This window comes from Charadrius vociferus, unplaced genomic scaffold (genome assembly GCF_000708025.1).
Source record: "Charadrius vociferus isolate BGI_N301 unplaced genomic scaffold, ASM70802v2 scaffold52, whole genome shotgun sequence".
NCBI lineage: Eukaryota > Metazoa > Chordata > Aves > Charadriiformes > Charadriidae > Charadrius > Charadrius vociferus.
In genome coordinates, this window is record NW_009647572.1 from 5474706 (window position 1) to 5487363 (window position 12658).

The 12658-nt window shown below is 37.0% G+C and overlaps 1 protein-coding gene across 1 annotated transcript in view; it reads right to left on the reverse strand.

Annotated features, from left to right (window-relative positions):
* Positions 1 to 12658, reverse strand: part of DOCK4 (dedicator of cytokinesis 4) — a 168032-nt gene that overhangs the window by 55123 nt on the left and 100251 nt on the right. Inside the window, exons 28-29 of the mRNA XM_009880888.1 lie at positions 8703 to 8801; positions 1782 to 1876 (exon numbers count right to left, since the gene is read on the reverse strand). Coding sequence (XP_009879190.1) covers positions 1782 to 1876; positions 8703 to 8801 — 194 coding nt within the window. The remainder of the gene's footprint in view (positions 1 to 1781; positions 1877 to 8702; positions 8802 to 12658) is intronic.

The following is a 12658-nucleotide window of genomic DNA, read 5'->3' on the forward strand; positions in this document are numbered from 1 at the left end:
GCTTTTAAGTACACCTGGCCAACCCCCTGTTTCACAGCAAACCAGCATTTCCTCCACAAAGCAAGGAATGCCTCGCAAAGCAATTATTGAATGCTGAATTGGTAAAGATGTGTTTACATCTCATTTGCCGGCAGTAATGCTTATGCAATTGCGTGTTATCAGGTTCAGTTAGCCGATCTGATTGGCTTCTCATGGCCAATTCCCACCAGCAGTTATTGTCAACTTCTGCCTATCTTCTTTGCCTGACAGAATTGCACATAGAATCACCTCCTAGAAGGTCAGAAACAACATGACATAGATTAATAAAAGGAGATGTGTGATGCTAACTAAAATACTGGAACAAGTAAATATTCCTTTTGCAGAATTTAGTATCATCATCTTTAGCATATCTGAACACCACCAGCCTGAGAAGCACGTGCCAAGGTCGTTCCTAAATCTTAGTTTTGTACATATCAGCTGTTGCAAAGCCATCTGCCGAGCCAGCTGTTTCTGGAATATATAACAATTTCTTAGATTATATATGTAGTCTAAAAGTTCCTCTGTCTTTTTCCGTCTTTCCTGTGTTTCTTAATTTATTTCTTAAGGATGTTTACCAGATGCAGGCTGGTATCAGCCGTATTTTCTTTAATATCATACAGAGAAACAAATCATAATATCTATTCTTTGATTATTAACAATTTTTTTTGCTGTAATTCAAACTTGGCAAAATTGCTAACACTAAATGAGGTAATAAAAATGAGCAAAAAAAATGTTATTTTGTTCAAGTCATGACAAAGTTTGAACAAATAATAAGATGCTTGCATATACACATACACACCCCCCCAACTACATATCATGAACACAAGTTGTGAAGTTGTGACACATTTAATTGTAACAATAATATTGTTACTAGCAGTCTGTACAGCACAATGAATTTAAATTCTCCCCGGGAGCTGGCAGGCACAACGCAGACTAAAAACCAATTTCCATCAGGCATTGTAATACGTACCATGAAAGTTGAAGTCAATCCTAAATTCTGGATTCCTAGGTCTGCCCAACACCCCCCGCACCTCTGCTGACATTGGTGTTTGTATAATTGTGTTGACTGGTCAGCTGGCTTATCTGATCAAAAGCTAAGCCTACAAAAAAGTATACTGCTGGTATAGGTGAAATACATTTCAATACTTTTAGATCTGTAGTAATGACTTCTCAGAAACGCTGGGAACCTGTTTCTCTAAAAATAAGTCCTGGCAGAGAAAGAATAGCTCAAAGGCAGGTTACAGCTCAAAATAATGCTTAGAGCCCTACGTTACTGTTGCCTGTGCTGTACCTCATTTCCTGATTTGTGATTTTTAATTTGTGATTTTTCTGACAAGAACTAAATTAAAAAACATGCAAAAACATCGTTAATGATATTATAGCAGATAATTTCTTCTTGAGAGCAAACAGATCTTTACCAACTCAGCATTTCAACAAACAGATTTGAAATGAAGTTCTGCTGGGACTTATCATTTGCTACTTGGAAAACAAAGCTGCTGATGCTTAGCATCTTCATTCTGTAAAAGTGTTTCTGAGTTTCCAGTTATATGTGCTTACTGTAATTCAGAAGAGAAAGAGGTACAAATTATATTATGAATGTTGTGTAAAATAAATCAAGATTTTAAATCTTAAATTCAAAAATGAAAAAATGCAGCCAGCATTATAACAGATATTTTGCATTTTTGTTACATACAACTTTATTTATTTGTACCATGATCTTTGCATACTACCGGTATTTTTTATTAAGATTAAAAATGCCTTACTTGTTTGCAACCAAACGCATCACTGTCCAGTCTTTCGGAAACATCTCTGGTCGTATTAGTATCCGAAATACAGTGAAAATCTGCAGCAGGAAATCCTTTGGAAGAAAAAGAAGCAGTCATATGTCTTTGCTACTTTAAAAAGAGCAGTGATCTTTAAAAATACTTTAATCAGAGACAAAAAATCACTATAGAAATAGCAGAAATGCATTTATTTTCAACATAGATACACCTCTGATTTTTTTTTCATTTTTTTGATTCCCCAAGAAAGCTTCAAATAGTGATTTAATTCATTTTTCTTAAAAGGAGGAAAATAATTTAATGTGTCATTTGATTGACAGCAGTGCATAAGAGAAATGTCAAAGATACATTTGGTTTCCACCCATACACTTCCACAAATGTGATCCCGAGAACAATCTGCAAATCAAAAAAGCACTTTACAAACACCAGAGTTCTGAATATCTCCTTAATCATGCCAGGTTTTCATCACTTTCAAGATTTATTCTAAAAGTGGCATTATTTGGTGGGAAAGAGAGAGAGCGTAAGGACAATTTTATCATTGGGTTTGCAAAGCCCAGTGAATTCAATAGGGATGCCCAGGCCCCTGCACTGCTATGGTGCCTGGCTGTATGCAGGTCACTTAACCCTTCTGCCTCATTTGCTGAATCTATAGAAATAGAGAACACATGTGAGCTACTTTGAATGTAGAAAGCACTGCTTAAGAGTTTTAAGCATTATCATCTCCCATGTCATTTAACTCTCTAATAAATAACTAAATTAAACTTCCTCTCAGCACAGGGGTTTTCAGATTTTCTTTTCACAAATAAAACTACCAACAAGGGTAATATTTCTAGCGGTCCGTGTTGATTGTGCATAGTACTGCTGGTATTTTTTTAGTAAGAAAAATGGAGCTTTTGACATCATGAAGAGCATGAGGCAAGTGATATAACCACACCTAACAGAATCAGTGCGGTACCTGACCTTGAAATGTTTTGTATTGATTCTGCCCACACCACTGGCAAAGAGTTAGCCTGAAACACAGATGAGATGAAGATGCAACCAACGGATACCAAATAATTTTGAGCACCAAAATATATTCTCAAGTGCATTTACCAAAGTGTAGATGACGGGCATTGCACAACAGATGTCTTTCATTAGAGAATCACTGTAAAGGGGGACGAATGCAGGCGCTGGGAAAGGCAGCTGAGATCCCTGCACCCACCCACCAGAGAAGATTACATAAAAGAGACAACCTGTTTTCTGAGCAAGATGCCAAAAAAGTCTCTGTATTAAAGAGTATAAATGATACTCATTGCAGATAACATAGTGTTTGAATGCAGGTGACCAGCTTTACAGATAAACAAGTAACTCTACGAGCAACGCATTTATTCCAGACTGCTTTCCTATAGCTTTGTACCTTGTAGTTAGTTAAATTTGAACATTCCTGCCAGTTCCTTTTTTTCTTTAGGGGTTACCTCCCTTCTCTGTGCTGTAATCCCAACAATACAACAATGACTCGAATGCTGCTGTATGTCACTTCACGATAACGTCCCATATTTTCCCATGTCCCATTTTCATCCCATCTGTTGTCCAGGCACAATGCATGTTGCTGCTGTTCAGGAACTAGCTGACTGCCTACTGAACTGAAGAGACCAAATGGCTGCTATTGGGAAACCCAGCAATGGTTTAAGGAGTTAAAACCCAAGGGCTGCGTGAGGTGTAAACTTAGTGCCTTTGAGGCCCACGGGCCACTGCCAAAACCTGCTGAAATTCATCAGCTTCTTCAAAAGTCATTTAGAAAAGAATGACAGACAGAGAGGAAGATCATATACACTTCATTTCTTTAGGTAACTAGGCTAAAAACAGAATAAATCTTTTATTCCAAGCAAGCTTTAAAACAAAGCAAATGTAGACACTGGCATTGAATTTTGAATCATTAACACCAGATTAATTATTTCCAATTTTAACAGAAAAAAATAGAAAATTGTATAATCAGTTTAGTGATAAGCCATCTTAGATACAAAATGTGGATTTGAAAAACCTGAGTAAGACTGAAAACCTCTTTGTTATGGTACATGTTAAAAACCTGTATACAAAATGCAATATAATTCAAAGCTGAAATACAACTGAAAGAAACAGATAACTCATAAAAAACTTCAGAAAAACTACTCAGTTGTAAGATTTTCAAGAGATGACTATTAAGCTTCTATCAACAGTATTGAACTTTTATTTTTCATGATTCAGTTTTTCTATATTTGGTAATATATTTTCCTAGGAATTCACTATAAGCATGAAAATAACCAAAGGGTAAAATGCAGCTGACTTTGCCGTCGATGTGCTGGGATCCTTCATGTGTTAGTACTGCTCATCAATATTCAATGCTGGTGCTCACTCCCAAGGGACCCACCTCCATGTAGCAATTCCGTAAAATGTTTGGATCAGCATTACAATGCCTGGCATTTTGCATGATGCAATTACTCAGTTTTGTTTCACGGTTCAAACGTCACAAGGCATTACTATGAAGTACTGTTCATGGAAGATCAATTCTGTAACTAGATATTGAACTGTTTCCCTTGCACTAAACTATTATCTTTCATAGTTGTATCTGCTCTGCTGAACACATCATAATGATTTAGTAACAGATTTTAACATTTAAAAAACATTTTTCCCGGCAGTAAAAGTGAACCAACATTTGGTTGGTTGAGTACAGATATAATTAATGTCTCATATGCCTTCTATCTAAACAGACAGCAAGAGAGTAATTTTGTTCCTTTACATACTCTAAATACCGTCTCAATATTCCTACCTAGGGTACATAAGCTCTAGTACTATCTTACACCACCTAAATAATATCACAATATCACAGTTCAGTTTCCGCTAGCAGCAATATTCGCTTCATGAAATTATCAAACTGTGATCGAGTGAGAAGCATGGCCTTCTACAAGACTGAAAACCATCTATTAATTTAATAAAAAACTGCCCTGGAATTTCTTTCACATTTCCCTGTATGCATGTAAAATCCTCTGTAAAGCAGGTCAGACTCTTCACTGGATCTCCCAGGGTGCATCTATATGAACTTTTAAGTTTGGGTCAACAGTCTACTTTAAAACTAATTGCTTGATCACCCATTGCTTTGGCTCACACTGCAGAGTTATCAAGCTGTTTGTTATCAGGTCTTTGTAGAGCATCCTAGAGCTTTTTTTGCAGCATGCCAAGGTGTCCACAAGACAGAGGATGGTTTGACAGTGAGTTGTCTCTCCCCAGATAACTCATCCATCCTGTGGCCAACTCCTTTCCCAGATCTTATTTCCTTCACTGCTTCCTAAATCTACATCAGAAGCCACCCAAATATTTGGTTTAGAGCAATCCCTCTGCCCCAGCACTCATCCTTTCAGAAGTCCCATACGTGAGCAGATGTCCTGGCATAACAGGGGAAGGATGGTGGCTAGAACTGAGCTTCTTCACCAGAGACATTCCTCATACCTACAGACCTCGCACAGACTGTGTCCCAGGGCTCATTAGAGAAGAGAGCAGTGGAATAAATTGTACTCGGTGGTAGGGTTCAGCACCCATCTTACCCTGCTCAGGCTCCTTTAGCTGGAAGAGAGGGATCAGAGAACTAGTAAGGTTTAGACCCATCACAATGAAATACTATCTTTTTCTCCATAGGATCTCTCCTGTATATCTATTCTGCCCCATTATGTTGGGTACACTGCCAATGGATAAAAACTAGGCCTTCTGGCAGATGCTTATCTGTTTGTTTTGTCTTCTTTTAATCTACTAATTAAAAACCCCACACATATAAACCAAAATCACCTTGCTGTGGTCAAAGCTCCATTGTGCTAACATACACTGTTTTTCTCATTCACTTTCCCACTTTTCCTATTTATAACTTCCACTGTTACCTTTTGCCATAAACTATACCTTTTTTGTGGTAGCAAATATCCGCCTACAAGGGCGCCTCTGTTCCACAAATTGCTATAAAATATATTTACTTGAAGAAGATGGCATTTTGTGGTAAGCAAAAGGAGCATATCTTTAAAATAATATTGAAAGATAAAAGGAAGCATTTAAAATTATTGCCTCATTAAATTCAATGTTTCAAAAAGTGAGTGAAGTATAGTCTCTGGTGCTACCACTCAGCCATGAACCCCCTGTCATTTCTTTCTTATTTCATTTGCATGTTTTCAAATATAAAATGCTTTTTCTATCTTCTGATTTGTATGGAAAAAATCTGACTGTCTTAAAGAACTGACTAAAATAAAAAGAGTCACTATGTCAATTACTTAAACTAAATATATTTACAAAACAGAGGAAATATTTCCATAAACAACCACTTCTTTAAAGCATCACTCAGATGCATGTCATATAAAAATGTGTAATGTCATTCCCTCAAAGTCTCCATTTTTCTATACTGTAATTAACAAGCTGGAAACAGCCTTTAATAATTTTGGTATAGACTGTTAAAAAAGGAAAAAAAAAAAGAGTAAGAACTGCAAGTATATTTTGATAGAATGAATGACAACCTTCGCTTCCTTTTTACAAGTATTTGCATGAGTGAATTTTTGTTTGGAGAACCGGTTTGGTGGGGGTGTTTTTTAATAGTATCACAAATGCTGTGCAAACTTGCAGTCATGCAAGCACATGACAGAGTCGCCTTAAGAATTAGTCCGGAATAAAGAAGAAATACCTTGTGATATCAGTGCCTAATCATTCAGTATAGATGGTTAATTATAAACAGAGGTAGGCAAAGCAAAATCACAGCAGATAGCAATTCAAAGGCTGGATTACACTCAGATAAGTCCCTGGAAACCCTGTATCAGATTTGTAACTTGTAATGTGGCTTAAGAAAGACCAAATCCACTTTGACATCACTGACCAGGGGGCAAAAAGGGGATTAAAAAAATACAGCAAGCTGATGCTAGTTACCACTGAAGCTTAAATCCCAAAGTACATACGAGCCACAAGATTAACTATGGCTACTAGTTCAACCTCGCAAAGCACCTCACACTAAAAAAAGTCTTATCACACGTATTTACACCTTCTGAATTTTCATTTACTCATACTGATGTCATTTCCTAAGAAGCATATCTTAAAGCAGTATAAAATATCAAGGAAGTTCCACGCTTGGCAAACAAAATAGAAAAATACAGAGGTAAGTGGCAAGAGGGTTTAGATAGCCAAAGTCATACACAATCACCTCATGATTAACAGCAGTGTCAGCCTTACACACTGGCTCTCATCTTCCTCTCTTGCTCTCAGTTATACATATTTTAGTGACATTTGATATTTCCAAGTGAGGGGAAAAAAACAATATCTTATATTATTTAAGATTCAGAAGAGAAGGAGTGCTGCATTAATTATGATCAACCTACTGCAACTGAATCACTGATGGAGCTTATGCTGATTTGATGAGATCTGAATGGAAATAACAAACTCTGGACTTGAGTTCTTAAGACCTCTATTTTGATAGCTGATGGCACTGGCTACAGCTGCTTTCCATATGTCTCTGTATAATAGTAGGGTATGTGCGTGGGGGGAATATAAATGTGTCAAATCAAACACCATTCAAAGATTAATTCCAGAGATTTTTCATCTTCTAGAAGCGAGAAAGTCTGAATAAACTCAACAGTATTTCATAGATACATCAAACAGAAATCAAGTTTGAAACCTCTAGGAAATATAAAAATCTAAATCTAGGAATACAGACCTGCTCAGAACAAACAAAAGGGAAAATATTTTCAGTAAAAAATGCCTATGTTCCACAACATATACTAAAAATTGCCAAAGGATAGCAACTATGCTGGGTGAAAACACATGCTGTAACTCTAGTATAAAAATTGTCCACCCTATATAACTCCTAGGTATCACTCTTGATTCATGATAGAGAGAACTTCTTAGCGTGTTCTATCTTTCAAACTCAATATGACCATCCCACTACAAAGAAAAGCACTCATGGATGGCATGGTATCTTCGGAACAGCCCTAAACAGATATCAGGTATTTAAGGAAATCTGAAATAGCACCATGACTAGACACTCCTTTTCAGGGCAGTACTTAAGTTTATAAAATGATAATTTAAGAGTAACATCTAAAAACATCCTTTCACACTAGGACATGATTACTCTCCTATCTAGGATCACTGGCGGAATTACAGGCATAAGTGATTACTCAAAATTTTCCGCATGGATCAATTTTGCTATTATGTAAGTTTGTCAAGGGCTAGCGGAATGGAAGTCTTCATGTATATCTCTATGCAGGAAATCATAACTTCTTTATAAATCCACCCCCCTCCTCCAAAAAGGAATTCAAAATGCTGTATCCCCATGAACCTGGTAACTCCATCAGTGAAATTGGTAGAAACTGCCCTGAAAGACCTCTGCAGCTGCTCTCTTCCATGATCAAACTGGGCAGACAGACATTAGAAGTCTGACAAGTCCTCCTGCCAAAGGACTTGCTGCACAGTTAAGAAAAACGGAGAGTTAGTTGAATATGCATTTCTCAAACTGAGTGTTTGTCATTGCCATATATAGTTTAATCAATGAATCAATTAAAAAATATTAAAAAACCAAACAAAAATCCTACTGCCTGACAGGAAGAACCAAGCAGAACTGTGTAACCTTAGATTGACACCATCTTTAAAACAGGCTTGGAGGCTAAGTTTATGGCTCTAAAGCTATTATATAGTCCCTTGCCTCTCTATTCTATCTGCTGTCATTGTAGAAGCAACAGAACCCTAGCCCCGCCGTAAGAGTGGACCTGAGCATGCATGAAAGCCTGTGCAAAAGCTAGCTAATCTGAAAAACAGATTGCATTTAAATACTTCAGTGTTTCATCAAAGCACAGCAATATCTTAAAGGGAGATAAATCAAAAAGAGAAATAAAAAGAGACCTGAACAAGTGGAAAGACAATTCTGTTACTTACCCTAAGATCCTCCTTTGTGTTGAAGCTATCAAGAAGCTGTTGATAATGTCTATCAGTCATTTGTCGCAAGAGTGACAACAAACAGGAGACAAATTCTCCCTGTTCAGATAAGCCAAGAATGGAAATATTATAGATTGTAATGTCTTCTGTACTTGAGCTTAAACTGTCATATTACAAGCACTTAAAAATAATTAACAAATGCAAGGGAAATTAATCCACAATTAGTCTTAGACTCCATATTTCATGAAAATACATTAATTTAGCTATGAAATTCCTTCCCATTTAAAGAATTATTTTTCCCCAAAAATGTTGCGACGGGGGAAGACATGGACACTCAATATGAGCAATCAGCAAGCTTCGTTTATTGAATAGCACAGCTGTCTTTTATAATGGGCTAAAACATATTCCATGTTTACTCTACTATAATTGGCTACTACATGTTTCATATATACTCTGCTATAATTAGTTATATGTGTTCCAACAACACAGCATTCTGATTGGTTCATCACTCCAGCCCTTAGCTCCTTATCTGTGGCTAGCTACCTCTTCTTCTCCCATGCAACTACTCCCTCTTTTCCCATGCCTGAGTAATCCCAGGCTTCTCATCACTGTCTAGCACCTGCAGTCAGGGTCAGGGTGCCCTTGCCAATTAGCAATCACAGGAACTGGGTCCGATGTTTCCCAAGCTCCTGCTCGGCCAGCTGGATCATATCTATGTTACCCTTCTCAGCTAGCCAATTTCCCACACAAAAACAGTTTGCTTGCTTAGCAAAATCAATTTGAAATAGTTCCAGAAGGGCTAAACCAGTAAAATTTTGATTTGTGATTTGTTTCCCTTGTATCTGTTTTTAAACAGATTTAAATTACAACCTCTTAGTCAACTCAGTTTTGAAACAAATATAAACAAAAATATTTTGCAACAATTCTGGGAAGAATGCTATTTTTTTCCTTTAGGGAATGAATTAATGGAGTTAGCTGGGAATTTTTTCAAAACATTTTTTCATCACAGAAAACCATATTTGTCAAAAAGAAAAATCAGTTTTAGGACTGATCAAACTTTGAAAATGTTTTGATCAGAAGTTTCCTTGGACCTACAGAGGAATTTCTCATTAAAACATAAATCTAGAAGTTGAACTTAATCACAGGGCAAGACCACTCTCTCCCAGGGTGCCAGTTCCCGGATTCGCACTCCACTTCAAGCTGCAGAAAAGGGATGCTCCAGTCAGCAGCTGAGGGACTTAGTGGACTGCTGTGTGGATTCCTCCCTGCCTCTGCTGATGCACATTCACCAGGCTGTCCTTAAAAAACCATGGGATTCAGAAACAAAAGAGCAGAGAACTGCACTGGGTATCTCCAGTGAGCGATCAAATGAACAAGACATTACGGGAAGGAACAGGTTCTCCCTCTCTCCCTTTCCTGTCCGCTTGTTCTTTTTTGGAACTGGGAAGAAACACTGAATGGTATCAATCTGGTCTGACTGCAGAACGGATGAGGACAGGAAAGACCGAAAGGTCTGGATTTCATCACAGTGCTTAAAAAGGACAATTCTGAAATTGCACAAGCTTTTTAAAAAATGGGAAATACACTTCCGGCTTATATTTACCAGGCAATGGGGAATGAGACTGGGAGAACAGACAGGTTTGAGAACAGTACTTCAAAATGGTGTCTTTCGTTAGATTGTCAAGTCAAATTTTGGGAAGATTTTTCCCTGTCTTTCATTAAAAACAGGTAATAAAATTTAAAAAAGGAGTGTGTTTTCACAGGAATGGCTGTTCTGGATTTTACATTGGGAGGCCCAATTGACTTGTGATTATACCTTGTATACTGGTGGTTTGTGAGCTATGGCTTTCACTGGCAACATGGTGGTAAAATGTTAATTGTCTTGACCATAATAAGATTCTACACTGCAGTAACGATCCCAAATCAATTAGCTCCCTGTAAAACCATTGTTTTTACAATGAACATAGCATTCTTAAAACAATATCCTAAGGCTACAAAGTCTTAATCTTCATGCTTTGGGCATAACCATCAAGGTTACAGCTGCTATCTTGTAAATATCTGAAAATTTATTTCCAATCCTATCAGGTTCTCTTCAGAAAACCTTCTGGTCTTCTATCATTTTTTAGTATTTTCAACTTCATTATATCTAGCCTCAATATGATTTTATCGTGCCACATAGTATAATGTAGGTTCATCTAAATAGGCATAATTTTCAGAGACTTTTACTCCAGTTTTAAACTCTGAGACCACTCAGGTTTGGCTAATTAGCCAAAATAAGCAGAGTAAATAAATAAGGGTGTAAGTTTATCTGATTGCTAGCTTGAGTGACAGAATTTGAGTATGAACCTTTTGAATAGTTCCCTTCTTAGTTAAGCATTTTAAGCAGTCCTTTCTAGTCACCTTCCTTCTATGTTCCCACATTTACTTTGACTTATAGTAGTATATTAAAAATCAGTCTATTATAGAAAGCTGTACTATTATAGTTGACAGACAGATTAGCTATAAAAGACTACCAGCTTTAGCTAATTGTTAACTGACTTCTAAATTCGAGCTTTTAATTCAAATGTAGGTAGCTATACAGGCAGCTGGTTTTTAAAATAACAATGAATATTCAGCTGCACTTGTTGAACTCAATGCAAAAATCTATGTTGTAAGATTTCTGCCAGCATCAGACACAGACTAAATGGTCAGGGCACAAGTGAATTGTGCAGGAAAGCAAACTCCACACACAACCACCTTGATCAAAACTATTTAGGTTCCATTTCTAGTATCTTAAGTCAAGCCAACCAGTATATCAAATTCACTTAGGTAGAATCCTGAAGTAATTTTTTGTGTCTTACTTAAGGGGCACAATTATTAAAATACATGGAGCTCATAATTAAAATTGCATTTCATTTAGGTTCTGAGGTACTGAACTTCCAAGATCTGAAATCAATAAAGGTTTGCTTTGATTGGATTGCTTTCTGCTAACTCTTTATATGCAAACACATTTTTCTTAAGGAAATCCAAAGGTCTAAATCACTGACATCCTAAGGCAGAAGTTTCACCTTCACCATTGCATTAAATTCAATGTTTGTTAATGCAACGTCGGTAACACTGACACCCTGAAGCCATGTCTTCTTTGTGCTCAGCTTAAAGCATCACATCCATCTCGCAGGTTACCATCTAACAAGATTCCTCACTGCAAATTGAAGTGGTACCAAGGTACCAAAACTACTTGAGAAAAAAGAAATGGTGTGGTCATGGCAGCGCACAGCCTGATGCTGCCTACTTTTATGCTGCTTCTTTGTGCAGAAAAACAGTGACACGTGGGCCTAGAAGATCACACTGAAATGAGTTTGGGAGTACTTCCACAAGGAAGACTATATCTGATGCAAAATTATGACAGAATTTTATCCAGCGTGCTGCCATGAAACATCTCACAACGAATATTTTATGATACTTGCAGCTTGAAATAATGGTAACATACTGGAACAGACTCTACTGCTGTACTCACATTGAGTACTTTATCATACTTGCTCTACAAATAGTTCCAAGAATCTGGCTCCATGTGTTGCCATAAGCCCGTACTGCATGATGTTTCTACATAAATGTATATAATTGCCTTATGCTGTGCTCTGAGTCACTTCCACGTTAAGTATTCTTTGAGAGCCTGTGGTGACAATGACATGGCTTTTCTGATGCATAAAAAGAAAATTTTGCAACTTGAAAGCACTTTCAGAGTCTAATTTTTGATGGTGTGAAAGAATTAGGATGTTATGGTGTTTTGTGAAAACTTAATCTGCAAGCAAGTGGATATCTCAGAAGAAACCAATAAGCTCAGAGCTTTGCTACACTAACAGTCTAATACTACAACACTTAGTTCAGCTTGGATTGTCTCGTCATGGCCCAATATGCCACACAGTGTACATTTGTAATGTTGTAATTTAAAGAAAAAAAAAGCCAAACTCTTACAT